The sequence below is a fragment of the Sciurus carolinensis genome, chromosome 2 (genome assembly GCF_902686445.1).
Source record: "Sciurus carolinensis chromosome 2, mSciCar1.2, whole genome shotgun sequence".
NCBI lineage: Eukaryota > Metazoa > Chordata > Mammalia > Rodentia > Sciuridae > Sciurus > Sciurus carolinensis.
The window spans coordinates 171359003-171383214 of NC_062214.1; the positions used below are offsets into that span (position 1 = coordinate 171359003).

General features: G+C 46.0%; 1 protein-coding gene across 2 annotated transcripts in view; it reads right to left on the reverse strand.

Moving 5' to 3' along the window:
• The window catches only part of Dpf3 (double PHD fingers 3), a 245550-nt gene extending 229160 nt beyond the window's left edge, over positions 1–16390 (reverse strand). For both annotated transcript variants that reach the window (XR_007107004.1, XM_047539004.1), the window contains exon 1: positions 16321–16390. Coding sequence is in view for 1 of the 2 variants with exons in the window: in XM_047539004.1 (XP_047394960.1) it covers positions 16321–16352 (32 nt within the window). In the remaining variant the exon portion in view is untranslated. The remainder of the gene's footprint in view (positions 1–16320) is intronic.
• Between the last annotated feature and the right edge of the window lie 7822 nt (positions 16391–24212).

The following is a 24212-nucleotide window of genomic DNA, read 5'->3' on the forward strand; positions in this document are numbered from 1 at the left end:
ACAAAGATCAATATTTATGCTTTCCTCCCTAGATGAGATCGGTATACTGTTTTTGTTTCTGTATTTATTTATTTACCATTTGTGAGTTGTAATTGTCATTGAAGAAAAGGAGTGGCCATTAAAGCATAGAAGGGGAAGGCAACATATGGAGCTGCCACCTGAATGGCTGCACCCCACAAGTGTGCCCACAGTCACCCACGTGACCGGACAGGATTGATGTCAGGTCCACACAAGGCAGGCCCCAGGGCATATCTCCCTCACCCCGACCACCTCTGTAAGGTACCCAAGAAAGTACCAGGACACGACGCAGGAAACCAAGACCAGGATTCGATTTGCCCCTCAGTGAGGGGGACAGCCTGGGGGGGGACAACCCTCCTTTAGTGGAGGACAGAGGACCACAGCCACAAACCACCCTCCCCTCAGCTGCTCTTTTGGACCCTGAAGTGTTCGAGTACTTCCCAGGAATTTGGTGCCAAACTGGGGCACCACTCCGAGCAACGTGGCCCCGGGCACACTTCCCATTTTTTACTCTCTGTTTGCTGAAACTTCCAGCCAAACAGATCTGTCCTCTTCACATTTCTTTCCACCTGAGTTTCCTCTCCCCAGTAAAGAAAGGGGTTTTCTAAGGAGTCACCCAATAATGCTTTCTCAGTCTTCATTCGCTTGCCTTTCCTGTGTGAACTTGCCCAGCCTCGCCTCTCCCGAGGCTGCCCAGTGCCCATCTCCTCCAGGAAGCCCTCCCCTCCCATCCACTGCATCTCCTTCTGATTTCGCGGCCCCCTCTTGGCCTGGGCCAATCGTTCCGAGCAGTTATGTGCCATGGTGGAACTTAGGCACCCTTTTCTTCTCTTCTCTCACAGATGCTGTGTATAAATTTCTCTTTCCCTCCTTCCCTCCCTACTCCCATATTTATGAGATCCAGTGGGCCCTTCTTGGGAGGAAAGCAGAACACTCTTCTCTTCCTTCCATGCCCCTTCAGTGTTTTTCAATCAATACACTATCCATGGAGGAAAGAAGAAAGATGTCAATGGGAAAGAGATGAAGGGGACAAGGGGACGGGGGTCAGAAGGAAACCGAGGCTGGAGGTATAAACCTTGACATTAAGCGTTAAGTGGATTATTTCTCTATCCAGGGCTCAGAGCGCCTTGGGGCAGCTTATCTCTGAATAAATAAGAAACAGAAAGCAAAAGCAAAATAAAAGGGTTACCATGGACTTTTTCTTCTCGGGATTTTGAAAGACTACCATAGAGCCTAGATGAGAGATGCCAGACAAAGCTGTCCAAGGCTGCTGGCCTGAGACTATGGAGTTGTTCAGAATGTGCAGGACGTGGTGGTATATGCCTGTAATCCCAGCAACCCGAGAGGCTAAGGCGAGAGGATCGCAAGTTCGAGGCCAATATTGGCAACTTAGTGAGACCCTGTCTCAAAAGAAAAAATAAAAAGGGCTGGGGTATAGCACAGTGGTAAAGCACACCTGGGTTCAAATCACAAAAAGAGAAAAGAAGGGGAAAAAATAAAGTTATGTTGTCCAAACCAGTTCATCCGGGTAGCAAAGGAGACAGGCACTTGGGGCAATTGTTTCATCAATCAGAGCCTCTTTTGTTCTGTATTTCTCAGTAAAGAGAAATTCTAAGCAGGTAAAGAGTGAGAAAGAATGTTGTCCAGAGAGATCAATACTACGGGGCCCTCTCAGTTTGGCAGAACCTTAAATAATAAAACAAGAGTCCTATTGCTTCAAGGATATCAAGAGTTAGCTAGGTCTCAGAAAGGTAATGAAATTAAGACTCACGCACCAGCCAGGCTCCATCCCTCTCCTGACACTGGCTAGGACTCCAGCCCTCAAGATGGCCAGTCATGTCCCCTCGTGTGCTCTGGGCCAGGGAACTCTGGGAACTTTCCAAATTTCACAGAACTCCATAGACCCATGTTCATCCCAGTTACCCTGTGCATAACTGACCTAAAATTGAATGGTCCAAACCTGTTTCCCATCCCCCAGAGATGTGTGTAATTAGACAAAATGAGGACAGAATATGTATAAGTATCTGTTATACTGGGATGGCTGCCCAGAAAGGAAATGAGCACGGGGAACCGGACAGCCCTGTGCGCACCCTCCATGCTGAAGGATTATGTGCTGGGACTGGGGAGAGTTACCTCTGAGAATAGGTGCTCACGCAACCTGACCTTTCTGAACTGACAAACGTATTCGTACAGTTCTGCTACTCCAGCCCATATTTTGTGCTGCGTCAGCAGTTTTCCTTTTCCCTCTGGCTTTCCACATTGAAGGAGACCTAGCAGACCAGGATCTAAAATGTAACTCTCCTTCTCAGGTGTTCCTCTTCCTTCAGACAGAGAACCAGGCCTTTCCAGAGTGGTACCTTCTTCCAAATAGTCCCCCGCCCAGAAAGGGTTGGAGGGTGATATAGCACAGAAAGAGGACATGAAGAGATTATGGTGACAGACCAGTGTCCCTCCCAAAATGAGAAAGAAAGGTACTGTTGTGACCCCAGGACATGTTTTTTATTTCATTGTCCAATGAAGCTGTCTGCATTAGACATGCAGGTCTTCTCTACCTTAAAAAACAAAAACAGGGTTGGGGATAAAGCTCAGTAGTAGAGTGCTTGCCTAGCATGCACAAGGCTCTGGGTTTGATCCCCAGCATTACAAAAAGAGATAAATGTAGTTAATTTATGGGTAGCCATTTTCAAACCCTAGGTTACTTATTCCCTAACAGAAGGCAAAGAAAAAGGGTTTGTCTTTACTTCTCAAGACCAAAGGGGAAAGCCAAGCTGTTTCAATCTACAAGGATGAAATGGTCAAGAAACAAGGGGTTAGGCAGAGCGCGGTGGGGCACACCTGTAATCCCAGCGGCTTGGGAGGCTGAGGCAGGAGGGTCATGAGTTCAAAGCCAACCTCAGCAACTTAGCGAGACCCTTTCTCAAAATAAAATATAAACAAGGGCTGGGGATGTGGCTCAGTGGTTAAGCGTCCCTGGGGTCCATCCCTGGTACCAAAGGAAAGAAAGAAACAAGTGGTCAGCATGAGTGACGTTGTCTGTACCACAGCTGTGCGTCCTAAACGCAGGTAAGTTTTCTGACACCTGAAATTGAAGAATCTTTGGGGAGAAATTTTGCTGCCTTTTTCCAAATTCCTGCCATTAAAGGAGAGAATGAGAAGCATGTCAACCCTAAGGACAAATTTCGGAGTGCAGAGCCGTGTGCCTGCCTGCTGGCTTCATTCACTCGGTCACTCCACACATATTTATTAAATGTCTCCTAGGTTAGGCCCTAGGGAGAGAAAGGCACAGGTGCCACTGCCCTGCTTTCCAGAGCCTTCCGCTGTAACCAACCACAGTCAAGCACTTCTGTACTTAAGAGAAGAGTTCGCCCAGACTGCAGGGCCAGGGCAGCTGTGACCAGTACTGCCTGAGGGTCAGCAAGGGCTGCACCCGGGAGATGTCTGGAGATGAGTAGCAGATGTGTATCCAGGGGTCAGGCTGGGGCTGCAGGTCACTCAAACCACCCGCCTATGGGAGTCACAGGCACTTCAGTGAGACGACATGCAAAGGATAAGTGTTCTACCTCTGAGCAGGGAGATGAAGCATCCTTTCAGAATGACAAATTCATCCACATCTCTCACACTCAGGTGCTTGCCCTGGAGTTGGGCACCTGTAGGGCACCCACAGGTGGGCTTCTCGAGGGCTGTGTCGAGGTTCGTACCTAAGTGCCCTTTTTTTTTTTTTTTGGTACCAGGGATTGAACCCAGGGGCACTCAACCACTGAACCACATCCCCGCCCTTTTTTATATTGTACTTAGAGACAGGGTCTCAATGAGTTGCTCAGGACCTCGCTAAATTGTTGAGTCTGGCTTTGAACTCGCGATCCTCCTGCTTCAGCCTCCAGAGCCACTGGGATACAGACATACACCACCACACCCAGCCCTAGGAATATTTTTTGTTCTGGGAGATGATCCACAACTTTTATAAGTTTTATGAAGGGGTCTGGGATTGCTGAAAAAGTAACATCCAATAGCACAGTGAACACTGGAGTGCACTGTAGAAACCATCCCCCCACAAACCCCTGGTCTCCTGCATGTAACTCAGTACCAACCCAGACAGGGTATGTAGGTTTCCAGGTCTTCATCACCCAAACAAACATCTGTGGGTTCTGACTGTGCGCCAGGCACCGGGCCAGATTTTAAAAACCAATACTTCTCTCCCTAGGGCACAGAGAAGAACGTCTTTCCAGCCTCCTGTTCCCAGAGCCAATACTGCAAATTGAAGTCCTTAAATGTGGATACAAGTCACTGAGGGCAATTCACTGCGGTCCCCAGATAGGGCTCAAACTTTAGTTGGCAGTTGCCTAGCAACAGGTAACCCTGAAGACACATCACCAAACCAAGATGCCAAAAGGGCATTTTGTGGACATGTTGGCTCTGAAAACTGGCTCCCACGTAAGCCAGTCTTCTGGACCTCTCTGGAACTGCTGGGGAAAAGCACAGACTTTGCGAACCAAAAGAGGCCAGGAGGGGAAGTTGGCTGGGCAGGGGTGCCATATGCCTGCCACTGAGAAGAAGGCAGGAGAGGGGAACTGAGGGCTGAAGGAGAGGCAGCTTCAGGGAGCCCCTTCGCTTCCTCTTTTAGATCATGCCAACAGGTACACTTCCAAGTAGTTGCGGAGCAGATCCCAGTCCTACCCACAGACACTGAGAGCGGCATGAAGACTTGCCATCCAGCTCTGCCTTAAAGCCACCATTGCACAGCAGCTCCAGAAAGCCCACTGTGCCCGGCATAGTGGTGCTCACCTACAGTCCCAGTTACTCAGGAGGCTGAGGCAGGAGGATTGCTTGAGCCTCACTGGTTTAGGCCAGCCTGGGTAACCTAGCAAGACTCATTCAATAAATAAATAAACAAACAGACAGAAAGACAAAACCTTTGGATTTTAAGGTTGGGATGAGCAGGATGGTAGACCTCTTTTAACCAACTCTCAGGGCAGCACACTCCTTGACGTCTGCAAACACAAAAAGAGGCACAGAGGCCTCAGTTTCTAAAATTCAGATTTTTTTTTTTTTTTAATGAAAAGCTCAGAAACTCCTTCAGCCAAGAGTCAGATGAGACTGGGTTTCCTATGACAATGTTTCCAACCCAAACCATCACATAAGCCAACACTGGGCAGGTGAAGAAGCTTGGGAAGATGGCCTTCTTGGGACTCCATCACCCCTTCTCTGGAAAGGTCTTGGGGGCAAGGGAAGAGGCAAATAAATATATCAGTATGGAAGCAATTCAGGAAGAACAAATGCGGAAGTCAAACAACAAATAAGGCGGATATAAATCCAGATAAAATATTAAAATCATTAAATGGCTGCTGCTCCCTGAAGATTGGGAAAAATGAAGAGAGTTAATTAAAAGCAATCTCCATGCACTGCTGAGCGGCCAGCCCTGATATATCAACAGCTGGGGCTGCTGCGGAGGGCAGGCCAGGGGCTCCGGGAGGGGCAGGCTGGCCGGGGAGGGGGTTCCGCCACAGAGGTGGCTGTGACGGGAACTGAACACAGTGACTGAAGTTTCATGTTTTATTAAATATTTTATGACTTGAATAAAGTTGTTCTTTGTAGAGGGAGAAAATGATCAGCTGGGCAGATGGAAGAGCAGGAAAGAATAAGGATGAAGAGGTATCATGTTTAAGTTCACCCAGGTTCGGGGCTGCCGCGTCCAGCATCTCTGATATACCACCACCAAATGAGAAGCTTCTGGGCTTTTTCTCTGTACCTGATCTGCAAAGGTAGATGCATCTTTGACTGCTAAAATCTCTCTCCAAAAGCTTGGTTTTTATTGGGGGTAGCAGGGAACTGGGAAAACAGTGCTCATCAGGGAAAGGAATAGAGAAGACCTTCAACATTTCCATTGCTGATCCACACCAGACTGTTAACACAAAACTGAAAGGTCAGCAAAAATGGGGACACTTTTTTTTTTCCTTTCCTTATTTTTCTACAATCAAATAAAGTTTGGGTTTTTAATTTAAATGAAAAGCAGCTCAGAATTTGGGGGTCCCATCTAAGTAAAAGAGGGAAAAAAGGATTTTTAGAAATGGTCAAAGAGCGTATCCTTCTCTAGTCGAAGGGAAACCCTCAGTTCTTCCTTGATGAAAACATAATCAAGAGAAATGTTTGGGAGAAAGTGGGTTTTTTTCTCCTCTATAGAATTGGGATTGGAAGGGGAGTGTGTGCATGGGCAAACATAAGGAATTATGCATTTGGATATGCATTTTAATTAGGTGGACAGAAGCAGCCGCCTGTTAATTTTTCTTGCTTGTTTTCCACTTAGCATTCATCACAGGCAGAACCACCATAGAGCGCTCCCACGATAATAGATGGTTCTGCATTGGCTAAGTCCTCAGGGAAAATAATTAGCAGGAGAGAATATATTCTCTCCACTCCCACTGCCCCATCCACCCTGCCCTCCCCCATCTCCAGCACAACGGTGCCTCCCCCTCCCCACCCCCTCCCAAACACAGTGGTTTCCCTGGGAGAGGCCTAGGGAGCAGTCCACCTCCCTGGTTTACAAGCACTTGCTTTGCCCTGCCAAAGAGCAAGGGTCTAGAAAGAGAAATTGACAGACTAGTGGCCTCTCTGGGAGTAGAAGCTTCTAGATGCAGGAAGGGAGGTTACTTCTAGGTTCTGAGGGGCAGGAAGTTCCAAAGTGGCCTCAACTGCCTGCAAATAAAGAGGTGAAGAGAGTTGTTGGTTGAGGATTACAGGGGATGGCTGGCTTTTTGCTACATCCGCCTCCTAAAGTAAAGGAGTATTGTCACTTTGTAGCAAGATTGAATCGGAAGCATTTCCAAAGCTGGCAACCAAGACATGACCTGGTAATTCCCAGGTCTGAGCCCCACCAGAATGTTCTCCATAGTCTACTTTTCTATAAAGAATCCAGTCTCGCCACTGGCCTCCGTTAGTCAACAGTTCACACTCCTCGTTCATTAGCAGATCCAAACTCCAGTTCACCTTGGTCATCTTGGTGCAAGGACAAGTCAGAGACTGGCAGCGGATCCAAGCTCAAGTTCACATAGAAACATTTCTCTCTGCCCCTTGAGCTTCTCCTTGTGGACTCAGCTCAGGGCTGACGTGGGAAGTAAAATGAGGGATTCCCTAGAGCTTGTCTGCTCACCTATTTCCAACCCAAGCAATGGGAAAATCCCCCTGAAATCCCAGAGCTATTGACACGTGGCTGGGTGAGCAGTTTTGCATTTCCTGAGAAACCATGACTGGACCTGATATGTGATGCCAGAAATGTTTCATTTATTTTCATTTCAATCTTTAAAATAATGTTTAATAGATTAGGTTTCAGTGACTCTCCAAAAAGGTCTCAGTCAGCTACAGAAAACTTTTTTAGTTCTCCCAGTCACTTCACATTTGTAGTTTTCCTCCTTCTGAATTGTTTTTGCATGTCTTATTTCTTTTGAGCCTTGAGTAAACAGGGCTTGGGCAGGGTAAAAAAGAAGGAAGGAAAGGCAGGCTCTCCTCACTGTGTGGAAAGACAAACCTGGCCTCAGGTATTCTCCCGTATTGCGCTGGACTCAAGCTATCCTGACATCCCAAGTAGTCCCACCCTCCTGCCCCTATTGCCAGGTAACACGCCTCCGTGTGGACAGGGAACCTCACTCCAAGCTCACCAGGTAAACTACCAATGCTTAACCCCCGGGACCTCCCCAGCCAAGCCCTGAACCCCACAAGAAGTCCTCGCCCTCATGGAAAGGTGGGCCAAGGGGAAAAGCAATCCTTATGTCTGAGGATAGGAGAGTCTCTGGGTTCCCATTTCCTGGCATATTTACCCCCCCCAAAAACAGTGATACATCAGAAGGGATGGTGAAGAAGTTGAATTCTATAATGCTATTAGCACTATTTTAATTTTATATGGTGGGGGTTAATGTACTATTTAGAATTTTAACCTCTAAATTTTAGAGTTCAAAAATGAAGTGAACCTACACCTCTACCCAAAAGAATTGAAAACAGACTCAGATACTTGTACATCAATATTCATAGCAACTTTATTCACGATGGCCATAAGGTGGAATTGACCCAAGTGTCCATTAATAGATAAACAAAATGTGGTATACACAAACACACACACACACACACACACACACACACACACACACAAGGGCTATGAAAAGAAATGAAGCTTTGATATGTGCTACAATATGACTCTTGAAGATATTGTGCTAAATGAAATAAGCCAGACACAAAGGACAAATATTGTAGGATTCCACTAATATGAAATACTGGGATTAGGCAAAGTCACAGACAGAAAGCAAAATGGTGCTTACTAGGGGCTGTGGGAAATAGAGAATGGGGAAGTTTTTGTTTGTTTGCTTACTTGTTTTTGGTGCTGGGAGTCAAACACAAGCCTCATGCACGCTAAGCACTTTCTCTACCACTGAGTTACACCCTCAGCCCAGGGAGTTGTTGTTTCATGAGTATATACAGAGCTTCCGTTTGGAATGATGAAAATGCTTTAGACATGAACTGGGCGCATGCACATCTGTAATCCTGGCTGCTGGGGAGGCTGAGGTAGGAGGATCACAAGTTCAAGACTAGCCTGGGCAACTTAGGAAGACCCTGCCTCAAAAATAACGTTTAACAGGATGGGTGGACTGGGGATGTAGCACAATGATAGAGCACTTGCATAGCACACACAAGGCCCTGGATTGGATCCCCAGTACCTAAATAAATAAATAAATAAATAAATATTCTAGAAATACTGGTGATGGTTGCACCACATTACAAGTCTATTTAATGCTACTGAATTGTACACTTAAAATGGCTAAAATGGTACATTTTGTGTTATGCATATCTTACCAAGATTCTTTTAAATGAAGGGGATGCCTCTTTCTGCCAAAGAGCAGGGTGACCATTGTGGTTTCTCTTTAGGTGTAAGTCTCAGCAATTACACACCGGCTTCTGTGCATTCTCTGATGGATTTTGCAATCCCGTCTTCCTTCTTTAGACTTGCATAAAATTGCCAAGGGAGTTTTCAAGCAAAGAAAAGACTGATAATAATCCCTCAGTGGAATCTGGGATGTTCTGGAGGCATGTCAATGAAGGGGCGGCAGTGATTTCCAATCTAGACACTGCAGATACTGACGCAAGTGCTAGGGAGCCCCTGTGTCTGCTGGGTGCCTTCATTTCTCCAGCAATAGCACAGGGTACCTTAGAGGATGCTCAGTGAGACATCATTACAGGTCAACTAACTTCAGCTCATTCAACAGCCAGGATCATGCAGCTTCCCAAATAGAAGATAAATAAGCATTTTATTTCTGCATTAACTGGGATAGGTATCACAATGAAAGAGGAAGCCAGAGAGATTGTAGCTAAATGAAATCTAGAAGATTGGCTAGACTTCAGTTCCCTTCTCCCTCCACACATGCTAGGCAAGTACTCTACCACTGAGCTACACCCCAGTTCCCTCCCCAAATGCTTGAAGAAGAAGGAAGAGGAGGAGGAAGAAGACAAATGTCCTCAGTAATCCCAGTCTTTTTCACAACTAAAAACACTATCTGAGTACTTTTAAACATCAAAATAGGCCAACTGGCCTTGCGACTCCTCTATCTTCTCTCACCAGACTCTGGCTGGGGTGCTAATGAGAAAGGAAGAATCAAAAGAAAAGCCCACATTCTAAAAAGAATCTGCCATCTGGTTCAGGAATTTCCATCCAGGTTAGAACCCCAAGTGGGAGCATCATGTGGCAAGACTGGAGCAGACAAGAGGAAACTGCAAGAGTCCCCCAGTCTTATAACTTCCCTTGAGAGCCACACTTTTACAATAAGAATAAGGGGTTGGAGATAAAGCTTGTGGCACAGCATTTGCCTAGCATGCACAAGGCCCTGGATTCAATACCCAACACCATAAGGAAAAAAGAAAAAGAAAAGAAAACAGAAAGAATAGAAAAAATTAGAACTCTGACAGCTAACTGTCCTCCCTGTCCTAATCAACCACAAAAACAGCCAGGAAGTTTTTGACTTGAAAGGAAGTTTGGCAATCAAAGTACATCCTCTTCATCTATCCACTCTACCATTCATATACACAGTACTGGGATTGCACCGAGTTACACCCCACAACCCTTTTTATTTTGTTTCCTAAGTTGCTGAGGCTGGCCTCGAACTTGCAATCCTCTTGCCTCAGAGTCACTTACTGGATCATAGGTGTGCACCACCATACCTGGTTCATTCTCCTCATCTTAAAGACAAGGAATATACAAAGCTCAGACAATCCAAAATCCCAGAGCAAGTCGGCAGTAGGGCTAGGAGCAGGTCTCCAGGCTCTGGACTCCTCTCCCTGAACTGTTTCTCCTCCGTTACTCCCAAGTCACCACAGCTACAAGAGACCAGCTGCTGATGAGAAATGAACCCAGAAGGGGAACAGGGTTTGAGACAGGAACCCGCTGGTGGCAGGTGAAAGTTTAAGGATGGAAAATACTTTCTGGTAGAGCTTTCAATAGCAGATAATACAAACAGCAGATTTTCAAGGTGAATAACAACAAAAACTCATCATTTCACAGCAACCTGAGATGACCACAGTCCCCAGATTCAGGGAGGGAGGAGAAGGGGTAAAAGGGAGATTGGACATGTGCCATTATTGTTCCCCAGGTTCATAACCAAGGCCTGGGTGGTGGAAGACTCAATGTGGGCTATTCGAACCCCATTATTAGGAGCTCTGAGCCTAATCCCCTTGTCCCTCCCTGCTTCCAAACATAGCCCCTGAAGCTCAGCCTTCCCAAGCACCTCAAGCCTCCCTCTCCTCCCTTGCCACTAACCCGCCACTACTACTATTCACAAACACACACCCGAGAAATTCTCCACACTCTGGATGTCCTTCCCCCACCCCTCCCCCACCAACACCTTTAAACCACTGCTTTTCAAACTCTAATGCAAATCACAGGCTTCAAAAACTTTCCCTCGGTGACAGTTTTATGATGCCAGCCCCATTCATCCATATGGTTTGACAGACTGTGAAACACCAGTAACTGGACCACTAAGAAAAACAAATCACGAAAACACTACCACACCTCCTCTCCCCTCCATCACTCCGACCACTAGAAAACTTTGGAACTTGTCAGGGGTCATAATATCAGCCTCTTCTGCAGTTAAACAATCATCTTTTCAGCGTTTCAGGCCACACAGTGGTTTTATCCACTCATCCATCCTCCCTCCCCACCCCCCAGGCCACTCTTTTATCTTTTCTTGTTAAATACCTTCTTATTTAAAGACTACTTAAAACTAGGGTCATGCTTACATAAGACTCCTGATGGAAAATCGTGGTTGGGTAAAAAATATTTCAGTTGGTTGTGGGATTTTCTTGGCCAGAGGTTTGCCACATTTGGCTCCGTTTCTGTCTTCTAGTGACTTTCAAAACACTCAAAAACCACAAAAGTTACTTTGCAGAGGTTGGAATAATAAACAGACCTGGATTCTGGAACCTTTTTAGGACCCAGACCCCACGACCACCACGCATTCAGCACCACAGCACTTCAAAACACGAAACATCAGCCTCAGTTTCCATTCTCAAAACAAAACATGCTGACTTTGTTTTCGTTTTTTTGTTTTTTGTTTTTTTCTTTTTTGGATTGATGTGAACAGAAGGCTCTGAAACAGCTTGAGACATTGTGGTCTTTCTCAGATGTATCCAAAATCCAGCTACCTGCATGATTCCAAAAAGTCAGAGGAGGATGAGACATGTCCAGCAAAAGTCGCCCCTGAATTCCAGCCCACCTTTTGGGTCTGGGCCGCTCCCATTCCACTGGCAATCTCATATGTCGCCCAGGAGGTCTGCAGGCGAGGCTATTTCGGAGGTCTTCTCTGTGACAATTCCTCCACTCGGGTCCTAGCAGAAATTAATCTCCTTTATGGGTATCGCATCAAAACAAGATATTCATCCCGTGGAAAAAATAATGTGTGCTAATAAAGTTTAGAGAACTGAGGGCTTTTTTACTGTGGCAACCTGAAGCAGATGGAGAAGGTGGTTCCCAGGCATCTGTTGGTTTGAAATATCTGAGGGTCCTTTCCCATAAAGAGCTAAAAAAAAATGTGCATAAAAGACTACAAGTTCACAAAGTCCCGATCCCACTGCTCTCCAGCTAGGACCTACCCACAATACTCATCCCAAACAGCCAAGAGATTAGGACCAGGAATGTGGACCCTACCCCTTCCTCTGGGAAGATCTAAACTGGTTGCCACAGCAAGAATGAGGTCCATTTTCTAACTTTCATATGCATAAAAAACACTCTAGCTTAGAATACACTGTATCCAGATGAGTGAATGGATGAAGAGATGAAGAGTTGAGGTCCAGCCACACACGTGACTAGCTCTGATCTTGGCTAAGTAAGTATATTTACTCCTCTCAAAGCTGGCTCCTCAATAACAAAACAGGGATATCAACACATACCTCCAAGTAAGGGTGACTCTTTACAAAAAATAGTGTGGGTGAAATTAGGTTTATGTATTTCACAGTTACAAACCTGACCAAATAGCTTTCTTGTCTCATTCTTTATAAAGAAATACTTAACTTGAAGTAAACCCCTATTGGTTCCTACAGAATAATTAAATCATAATCACAGTTATTCTTTCCTAAGCAGGCACTTATAATAATAGATACATATGTGCATAATCAAATCTGGCAGAAGGTGGCAGACATTCCCAGTTAAGTGCATACAAACCAGAGTTTTGATAACTTACTAAAAGAGTAAGTTGTTTAAAGTGCTGTCTACAGATTTGGGGGAAGGTGATTCTCCTAAACTAGAATACAAAGATTAAAACTTATATTGAAAGCATTGTTCCTTGGTATGCAGAAATCAATCAGAATACAACATGCTATGCCACTAACTTATACACAAACCTTTGTCAAATTCATATTCATGTTACCTACCTGTGTTCATTTCTTTATATATCTCTTGCCTGCTTATGTGTGTAAGAAGTGAGGTTGACTCACACATCTTTGCTCAGATAATGTAGTTGCTAAATTAAATAACACGTCATACACATTTACACATCATACGTGTCCATTGGTGCTTTTAAATTCTATTTGTCCAGATGTGACCGCCTGGTTATGGGGCCACCTGCTGCGTCCCCTTTGTGATCTGATCAGTCCAGGCAGCTCCTTTTTCTGCCTCTAACACCCTGTTGGGCAGTAATAAGATGTTAAAGGCACAACAGAAAGAGCAGCTAGGCTGTCAGCTTCAGAGAGCAAGGGGGTGCAGGGTACAACAAGGAGGAGAAAGAAAGGGAGTTGAGGGGAGATCAAAGACAGCCAGGAAGAAAAACCAAACTGCTAAAAAAATAAAAATTAAAAAAAAGGAGATGTAGCTTCAGGAGCTTGGGGCCTTAAGGAAGACCCCCCCAAAGCTAAGGGGGTCAAATTGTGCCATCCAACTGCCCCCAGATCATTATATTATTGAATGTCCCACATGGAAAAAGCTAGTATAATGAAAAATAGTCCATACTTAGAGTAGACAGAGCTCTACATAGGTGTTGCAGGAAACCTGAGCACGTCTCTCGCTGACACTGTAACTAACACTACTTTATCCCGATCCTAGAAAAAACCTTTGTGTGACCAGTTTCTGCAGGGGGCGACGGTGGTATTGGGCTTTTTTTTTTTTTTTTTTTTTTTTTTTCCTTTAAAGGAGGGGGAGACTCAGAAGGCACACAGAGAAAATGCTAATGTCGTTGAGCTCTGTTTCATTGTCAGGAGGGACACATGAGGATAAAAACATAGCGCTCCAAACCATCCTCCCGGCTCCCCCTCCTCCCTGCACCACCATCCATCCCTTCGGCTTGATGTGTCTCTGCGCTTTGTTCTAATTTATCCCATGCATAATTTATTCACGTGTGTTTTGTTTCCTGATCAGCAACTTCTAAAAACAAATGAAAAATATAAGATGTTTTATTAAACAAGTTGTTTTTATAAAATAAAGGCAGATGGTGTTGGTCTCCCAATAACAACGTGTGTGCTCCTACGTAAGGAGTTTAAAAACCGTTCAGGGCGCAAAAAGCTGGGCTGTGGGGGTGGTGGTATTGTTTACACCCCTCACCCCCAGGGAAAGGGGTTGGGACGCAAAAAGGGACAGCTAATTATAAATGACCACTCAACTCCCACCTAGAAAAAGCAGGCAGGGGTGTTGTGTGTGCGCTAGCGTGTGTCAATACAGAATTACAAATACATCACACAGCAACTGTTTCTAATTATACAAAGTACAAGTATAATTCAGAACTAATCCCACTAACCGGCCAGGATCTGGCCACCTTCTTCCCGCTTCTCCGTTCCTTACTCCACCCTCCCCAAACACGCACCCTTCTGTGGTCCAAAAAAAAAAAAAAAAAAAAAAGTGGAGCGAGCAAGGGAACACTGGAGCGTAGAGATATTGCGCCCGCCCGCGCGTAAAGCCGGCTCCCGGGCAACAAGGGTATGGCTTTCCCAGTAGGAAACACGGCGCACATGCGAAATAGATCTAACTTGAGTTTACCAGGTAGCACTAGCCCGACTTTTGATTTCGGCTGGAAATATGGGAATTGCAAATCAACTGTGGATTCGGTAGAAACTCACAGCATCAGCGGTGAGGCAGCGCGAGCGACCAGGAGCAAGGATGCGGCGAAGTTACGCCCATTTATTCTGCCATAAAACATTTTCTTTCCTGGGCGAAACGCTGTGGCGTTCAAGTGCAGTGTATCTGAGCTTCGAACGAGAACAGAAGCCAGGAGCTCCCCTCTGATCAGCCTCAGCTTCCAATGTCCTCTTAATACTCCGAGACCTGGGACATTCCTACTCCGTTCCTTATCACTAGTGGGAGATAAGCTGGTGTAAACACGTCCGATTCTCCCTAAGCGTTCTTTCGCGTTAGGAATGCCCCCTACCGCCGCCCCGGTGCGAATCTGATTTTCAACTCCAGTAGGATCCCGGGGTTAGGACGCGGATGCGCGGAGTTAAAAGAAGCAGGGTCAACAACCGCCACACACAAGGGAAGAATTCGGCACCAAACACCCATCCGCACCTCCCCCTCGCCTCGCCAGAGGCTTTCATCCGGCGGGGAAGCCCTGGTCCAAGGGGCGCTGACCCGGGAGCCCACATAGCGCCGCGATTCAGTGGGAGCCACCCTCTGCCAACCTCCCTGCCAATAGCACCCCTTTCACAGCGACATTAGTTTTCCGAAGCCGCCCCTGACTCCGCGATCGCAAGAGGACTTGGTGGCTTAACAGTTCCCCCGACTGGAAGGAAGGAAGGAAGCCAGGATGAAAAGCAGGAGGAAGGAAAGCAAGCAGGAATTGGCTATAGGGACCCGGGGACTGGCCCCCGCGAGTCCTCGCCCAGCCCGCCCCCCTCTGTCCGGGATCTGGGCGTCCGCTCAAAGTCTCCCCGAGGCGGCCAGAGGCACCTGCCCCTAGTTCTGGCCGGGAGCAGACGTTGCCTGCTCGGATGGGGAACCCCAAACCGCCTCTCCGCCGGCCTCGGCTTTTCACCTAGAGGAGGCAAGAACACCATTCATAAGACCTGCAGCTTCCCTGCCTCCAAATCAACCCCAAGTTAACCCGAGTCGTTAATTTACTACAGCCAGTTCGTCCACAAATACGCAGACACACCGGCGACCGCCCGGAGCGCCTCCACGATCCAGGAACACCAGGGCAGAAAAGCCCGGGGCAACCACCTGGGCCCCAGGGCTCCCGGGACTCACTGCTCCCCCCGCGGTCCTCCCAACTCCGGAAGGTTTGCACAAACTCCCCGCCAGAGATCTGAAGGCAGAGAGCGCCCTGCAAACTCCGGAGCCGCCGCGGTTTGTCCGCTCGCCCCGGCAGTCCGAGCAGCGGGGCGGGGGCCTCGAGCTCCGGAGGCCAGGGCTCAGCCAAGTGCACCGAGACAGCCCCTGCCCGGCGCTCGGTCCCCGCTCGACCGTCGCCCGCGCGGCACTCGTCGCCCGGCGAGCTAGGGGACTCGAGGGACCGTGCAATCCCCGAGCTGCCCAAGACCCCCCGAGCTGTAGAGCGCTGGAGCGCCTGGCTCTCCTGCTGGTAACCCCTCTCTCGCTCTCAGTCTTGGTCCCCCAATTAAGTAGAACACAATTGTAACAATTTTCTTTTTGTTAATTGCATCTCCTGACATTTCTGCGCGCTGGGAGAAAAAAAAAGAAGATGAAGAAGTAAGAGCAGAAAGAAAAGAGAGAAGCCCCGCCGCAGCTAGAAGCGCCTACAAGCGCCGAGCATTGGCAGCGCTCGGCACGCAGAAGGCGCCTTTTTTTTCATATTGAAACCACGCGGAATATGTACATTTTTTAGTCTTACTTACGCTTTCAGGGGGTTGTGAATGACAGTCGCCATTTTGCTACAATGTAACAGAATATTGTCTGTCTCAGAGTTCTAAAGGTTCGCTCAGGGGAAGCGGCGGGCCAATCAGAGCACGGGATACCGGCCCGCCGGCCAATCGGCGCGGCTGGTCGCCAGGTGGGCGGGGCCTTCGCGGTGGTAGTTATTAGGGGAGCTGTCAAAGCCCAGAGGTCACTCCCTTTTGTAGAGCCCGAGAGCTAGCAGGTCTTAAAGGGGAAGTACAGCGCTAGCAGCTCCTTTTCCGACTGGGACTAGTGGAAATGCACGGGAGAGTATTCGAGATTGGTTTGAGTCTCTACTTGTCTAAATAACTGCAGAGAGTTTGCGCTCCTGGACAGAAATATTTACAAATTGCCAACAAACCAATGAATCCCATTCATTAGCATTTGGCTCGGCATATCACCGCTTTTAATCCCCCGAAGGGTAAATCCCCGTGTTCCAGTGCAAAAGTTGGAAGGCTGCCGTTTCCTCTAACAAATTACTACACGTGTCCTGCCGTTTGCTAATGCACTGGGTCCAGCGGCTTTTTAATATTCTTGTTCCCGAAGTGTTTTCTTTCTCTCAGCCACCTTCCTCTCTCGATTTCTTGGAACTGCTGCCACTGTTCCTGGCGACTCCAGGACAGCAACTCCCCTCCCCCTGGAATGTCTCAATGTTAGGCTCTGTCTCTTCTGCAGCCAGAGATTTCGTTACGTAATTCACGGTGGTCACTCTGCGTGGTCCCCTGCTACCACCACTTAAGTTCCCCAATCTCCCCAGAAACTTCCGAAATGATCAGACTCCGACCCGCGGGAGAGCTGGCTGGGATCTGGCGCTCTGACCTTTAGGTTTAGGGACAAGGAAGATTTAAGGCAACTCTAGAAACGCTCTACTAAGAAAGCGAGGAACTAGGCAGAAGTTGTAGAACCTGGGCTGGGTGTTGCCAGAGTCCCTTTCAGGGGAGTGGCACTAGAGATTCTCGCGTCACCTTTCACTACTTAGATAGAAGGTGAAAAGAATTTGCTAATGAATAATCCTACGTGACTCCAGGCATCCAAAGAGCCTGTCTGCTTCAAGTCAGTGACAACTCTTCACTGGCGACCCCTTGACAAAATTGGAAGACTCCTGCGAAGTCAGTCTTCCAGGGGCCACGGTGCCCCGAAAAGTCCCGAATGGGGCTTCTAAAGCACTAAATCACTGTGCAGGGGCCTCCTGAGCATATAGAAGTCTGGCTACCATCCCAAAGCTGTTTAATCGGGTCAAATAGTTAAGATCATGGGGGGAGGGGTGAAAAGAGGAGCTGCCAAATTGCCAGTTCTGCACAGCTCTGCCTTCTTGCTTCCTTTTGTTCCTCTCAAGGCAATGAATAAAATAATTCCAGAATTTTCAGGGTTCCACTCGGTACATTAGGGTAACAGATCAGCAAAATGAGACGTGAGTCAGTATGTTTCTCACAGACTTGAAGTTTGTCATTCCTTCTCTCTGCTTAGTTAATAGTAGAGCCAGGTTCAACAGATTTCTTTGTAAATTCTCTGTACACCCTCCCAAAGATTACAGTTTGGAAAAGTTATCTCATTTTCTAAAATTAAAGTTTGAAAAACTCCTTCCTCATTAATTTGTCAAGAGATGGGTTCGAAAGCCTGTACTTTGTCTAGGATGGGCCTAACATCATTAAAAAGGCAAGCACTATATTCCAGCACAAGAAGTATGAGTTTAAAGCATCGGTCAGAACTCCCACCAACCTCTGAAAGATATCAAGGCACAGCAAGTCAGATGGGAAGATGAAAGCAGGTTTCAATACATATTAAAATAAGAAGGAAGGAGGAAATGTAGAGGCTGCCCTGAACAAGGTTTACAATTTAATGGGCAACGAGAGAAAAACAAATTTATATTACATATTAAATAAAAAATACATACTCTAAGAATGCTCATAATTTTTAGTATTAAAACCCTGATGAAGAAACTAAAATGATCCCTAACAACCTGGCACACTTGAAAATGGCAGGTAGGTGATAAAGCATAAACCTAGTATGTGCCAGGCCCTGGGTTCAATCCAGCACCAAAAAAAAAAAAAAAAAAATCACCTCAAGAAATGTTAATGTAGAACTTAAAACATTTAACTGTTAAGAGTTTCAATATGAATTGGAAAATAATGCATTAAAGATAGTAAATTTTGCACATGTAGCAGCACGGACAGACCTGTAATCCCAGGGACTCTGGAGGCTGAGGCAGGAGATTTGCAAGTTTGAGGCTAGCCTCAGCAATTTAGTTCTTTTTAGTCCTAAAAAGGACTGGGGATAGAATATCATTTTAACTATCAATACAAGAATGACTTTTAAATCCACCCAATGTCAATTCTGAGACATAAAAGTTATTATTTTAACTTTCGTTTTTATATCATAGATCAAAAGGACACAAACTGTCTTGCCAGAATGCTCAAAAATAGAGTAAATATGTTTAAAGGATACAGGAGCCTTGAACAGTTTTAGAGGATATTAGATTCTATAATTTAACAGTGCTGTCTATGGTAGAAGTATAGGCTCTGAAATCTAACTGCCTGAGCCCACCACCTACCAGCAGGGTTACCTTGGGGCAAATTTACTTAGCAATTTGAATATCTCCATTTCCTCCTCTGAAAAATGGCAATAAAAGGGCTGGGATTGTAGATCAGTGGTGGAGCACTTGCCTAGCAATGTATGAGGCACTGGGTTGGATCCTTAGCACCATATAAAAATAAATGAATAAAATAAAGATATTGTGTTCACCTACAACTAAAAAAAAACTTTTAAAGGCAATAATAATAATAATAATAATAATAAACTCTACTTCACATGGCTATTACAGGATTGAATGGGGTAATACATGTCAAGTGTCCCATGGATAGCAAGTTCTCAAAACTTATTAATAAAAAATTAATTAATCAAACATTAATAAAAATTATTAATCAAAAAATAATAAAAATTCTTCATTTTTATAGAAAGAGTTAATTTCCTGATGGCATAAGGAATGCGGGGAATCTGAATAAGAGGACACAACAAAAAGTAAAATTGTCTACCCCATTTCATTTTTAAACTCATTAATCCAAGAAAAATAGGCAAACAAATGACCTTGATGAGAATAGAAGTGTTTCAGAGAAGGACTGTATAACTCCAGAAACCTGAAAAATCCTCTTGCTGATTGTGATATCAAAACACTTTTCAAATAAATCATATTTGTGTGACGAGGGGTGTGTTCAGTGGTAGAGTACTTGCCTAGAGCCCATGTTGAGGATCTGGGTTCTGGGTTCAATTTCTAACACCACAAATGAATAAATGAATAAATAGGAGCATATTTCTAGATATACCCTTTGCCCTGAAACTATGATATTTTACATTTACTGGATTAAATAAAATGTTATTAAAATTAATTTCACCTATTTCTTTTCACATTTTTTTTCAGTGTGGCTACTAGGAAATTTCAAATTATACATGTGGCTCTGGTTGTATTTCTATTATTTGACACTGCACTAGACAGTGTGTGTGACTAGGGGGAAATGGATAGGGGTCATTTGTCCTTTGTTGCTTTCTCTAATTCAGTCTTGACAACAGTTAGCAAAAGTTATTAGCCCAGTTCATGTGTGTGCCCAATGCCACTCATCTAAAGGAACATTTAGAGGCAAACAGGGACCTAAGAATCAGAACCACAAGGGGTTACTTTGTTCAGAGGCTATTTCAATAGACAAACTCAAAAGATATGAGGAAATGCCCACTCATGAGCATAGGAAGTACCCATCTTGCTGGTCCATCTTTGTTTTGGTGGGCGGGGGAACCAGGGATTGAACACAGGGGCACTCAAGCACTGAGCCACATCCCCAGCCCTATTTTGTATTTTATTTAGAAACAGGGTCTCACTGAGTTGCTTAGTGCCTCACTGTTGTTGAGGCTGGCTTTGAATTTACAATCCTCCTACCTCAGCCTCCTGAGCTGCTGGGATTACAGGCCTGTGTCATTGCACCCAACCCTTCCAGCACATCTTTTTAAAGGTAAAACTAAGTGTGAGAAAGCAGAGACAGAAGGAGGCACAGGTCTCCCAAGCAGCCAAAGCGTTTGTTTGAAAGAGGAAGAGTGCCACAAAAGCCATCCAAAATAAATGCATTTCCTAGAGGGCTCCAGGAACTGTAGTTTTAGGTCCTGTGGGTTTAAAAAAAAAAAAAAAAAAAAAAAAAAAAACAAGAATAAGGTCACTCTCAATCCCTCCACTCATCCACAGCACAGCCAGCAGCTGGTTGGCCATGGCTGATTCCCCACAATCCAGAACCAGCTCCAGTATGGTCTGGTTAGTACATGGAAAAGGAATCTTTTGAAGAAAGTGAGGTGTTAACTGGAAATAATGGTGCACACCTGTAATTCCAGCTACTTGGAAAGCTGAAGCAGAAGAATCACAAGTTCAAGCCCAGCCTGTGCAATTTAGTGAGACCCTGTCTCAAAATAAAATTTAAAACAATTAAAAGGAATGGGGACAGAACCTGCTGGGTTCAATCCCCAGTTCTGCCAAAAAAAAAAAAAAAAAAATGAGGAGGAGGAGGAAGAGAAAATAGATCATCAAAACTGTGGCTTGAGACTTGGGTTGAAGCTCAGTTGTAAAACACTGGCTCAGCATGCATGAGGCCCTGTGTTTGATCTCCAGCACCTCCCAACAACAACAACAAACTGCAACCTGGTTTTCTCTTGCCTTGGGGGATGTGGGCAGAGAGGTTCTTACTTCCTTCACAGTATCTAACAGAATACCCCACCCCAAGTTCTAAGAACAGGAGCTGCTCTTAGGGCCCAAACTATGAAACCTTCTATTTCCGACTAGAGGCAAATGGAAAAAATGCTCCCAGCTTCCCACTAACAGTTCATTCATTTATTCAACCTTCAGAGGGTCTCTCTGGGGGAGGTATTGTGCTAGGCACAGGTGGCAAAATAAAAATAAACCAGACATGGAAACAACCCTCAAAAAAGCAATTTTCATCCATCTGGAGAGAGAATAAAGATAGTAGGCCCAGCCCTCCAAGCCAGCGCAGGAATTAGTTGTTGTGATTTAGGAGGAAAAACAATCCCTAGCAGGTCTCTGTCAAGGCTGATGCCCACCCACAATCCCAACAGACGCGCCCTTGAGCATTTGTTGGGTAGATTTACTCCTTTGAATTTTCAAGGTTTCAAGGTACTGAGATTTTCATACATTAGAATAAAACAAAGGAGAAGTGACATATGTTAAAGAACCTCAGTGGGAGGAGGAAGTCTTCTAACGTTGGGAGCCGGAAAGGTTTCATGGAGAAAATCACATTTAGTGTGGGCCTTGCTTGGGGAGGCCCTAGAAATGATCCAAGGGGTGAAAGGCCTTCCAGACCTAAAACATAACCTAGCAACAGCTAATTCATACAGCAAATATTTGTAAATTCCCTACTGCTGAGCCTTGGGGATACAAAGAGACCTAAGACAATCCTCACCTTTAAAGGGATTGTATTTGAAAGGTGAGGGAGGGGTAAGCCGGCAGTTACCATGCAGAGCCTCAGGCACTGTGGAGCCACCGGAAGCACCAACCAGACCAGAAGGTCAGGGCTGTGCCCTTAAAAGAAGGGATGCCAGACCGAGTCCCAAATGACTTCTGTTGCTGCAGAGATAGCAGCCCCTTCAGAGAAGTGGGAAAGGACATTGTGGTTTCAGGGGATCCTTCTGGTAGAACAGTAACTGCAGGAGTTAACTGAGACAGAAAAAGCTGGAGAGACATGGAGGGGGTGTCAATATTAAGAAATGTGGCATGTTATCTGAGGGACAATCAGTCAACACTGAAAGCGTTTAAGCTCAGGGTGAAAATGAAGAGATTTGCTTTTTTTGGAAGTTCATTTCAGAAGCAATGTCACCAGAGACGGGGGAAGGCTGGCCTGGAGGCCGCAGGGCAACAATAAGGGGCAGAAGTCGTGATTTCTGGGGAAGTAGAACTTTTGGGACTTGGTCACAGGTGGCTGTGGGCTAGAGAGGCCCAGGACAATGCTTCTAGGAATGGACATCAGTCAGCTCTGCTTGACTGAAGAAGCATGAGGTCAAGGCCAAGGCTGGAGGACTGGAGAGGGGCTTTCCCTGAGGCAGTGGTGAGCTGGGTGGGGATTCTCCTGAATCCCCCAGCCTGTCCCTTTCTCTAGGGACTCTACTTTTATGGAAGCCCTTTTCCAAAGCCCCTCCTATTAATCCCCACTCTTTCCCTCTTTCCCTCATGCTCTGCAAAAGCTTGTTTCCTCCTGGATAGCTGCATTCTAAGAGGGGATTCTAGGACACCCCAAAACTCTCCCAAGGAAGAGATCAAGACCTCATGAGATGTGTGTGTGCGCACACACACACACAAACACACACACACACTCTGCCCAGGCAGAAGCAGTGATTTGACTAGAGTCTCAGGCACCAGGAAAGGCAGCAGATGGGATATTTTTACCCAAGAGCTTTCTCCACTCACATCACACCAAGTAATCCCAGGCTCCTCTGAGGACCGGCCCCAGCCCCTTTTCTGCCTCACAAAGGCCAGGCTAGGCCAGACTCTCACAAGCGGCCTTGGTTCTTCTTCCTGAACACTTGTTGCAGAATTCTCACAGTGCCTATCTTTTAAAAATAGCTAACTCCTCTCTCTTTACCCTCCTCTACCTGCCAAGTCTGAATTGGCCAAGTCTTGCCTTGGCCCATCCACATGGACACCATGTGGATGAAATCCTGGTAGCTCTTAAGTCCTAAGTCAAAGCAACTGGCAAGGCCTCCTGCAGAGAGGGACAGAACGGAACAGGGCAGAAACTGTCCATCGATACCACCATGGAGAGTGACGAAGACATATATGAACCAAAATTCACCTAACGCTGTACACACATGTGAGATGCAAATGCACCCCCTTGGCGTTTATCTGCAAAGGTGGCCGCCCTGAGGGCCACCAAAGAGGGCTTTCTGGGGGGTGTTGCTTTAAGTGTGGTGACACTCCCAAGCACCTGTTTCCCTCACTCACCCCACTTGCATGACCTCGGGCTTCGACTCTGTGGTTAGGCAGGAACCATCCAGGAGAGGTCAACAAGCCAAACACAGGAGGGCATATTAAGTCTCGTTGTTCTGCAGATATTTACACCAGCCTATAAAAATAGGTGTCCGCAAGCAGGAGAGATGGACAGAAGCCACAAGACCTAAAATGTCCCACACCCTGGCAAAGACGGGATCAGAGGCTGCTGATTTAAAGCAGGTGTTTTCTATTCTCTGACAGCTCCAAGCAATGAACTCTGGCCTGCATAGCCGCAAAAGAACCTCAATCTCCTGTTTATTTCACTCGGAGGAAAAAAGAAGGTGAGAAGACATTCCCAGAGTGGACAGAAGAAGGCCCAGTGCATTTAAATACATCTAAGCCTAGGGAGAGGCCAGCCATCCAGAGGATAGCACTCTGGTTCTGGGACAGAGACACAACCCCAGAGGGTCCAGATTCCCAAAGGAAACAACAAATAAGAATGGAGCAGGGGAAATCTGTGAGGTTTCCGGGACAGGAGACGGAAGTTGAAGATCAAAAATCCACAAAACAGAGCTATTGAGGACCTAGGCAAGCTGGGATCAGTGGCAGACACTGTAATCCCGGTGACTTCGGAAGCTGAGGCAGGCTGATGGCAAATATGAGGTTAATCTCAGCAACTGAGAGAGACTGGGTCTCAAAATTAAAAATAAAAAGGACTTAGGATGAAGCTCAGTAGTAGAGTGTTGCTGAGTTCAGTCCCTAGTACCTCTAAAAAGAAGAAGAAAAAAGACAGGAGACAGACAGCAAAGGAAATTAATTTTAAATTCCTGATTCCCAAAGTCATCAGATGTCATCTGTTCTCAACAAAGGATGACACAACTT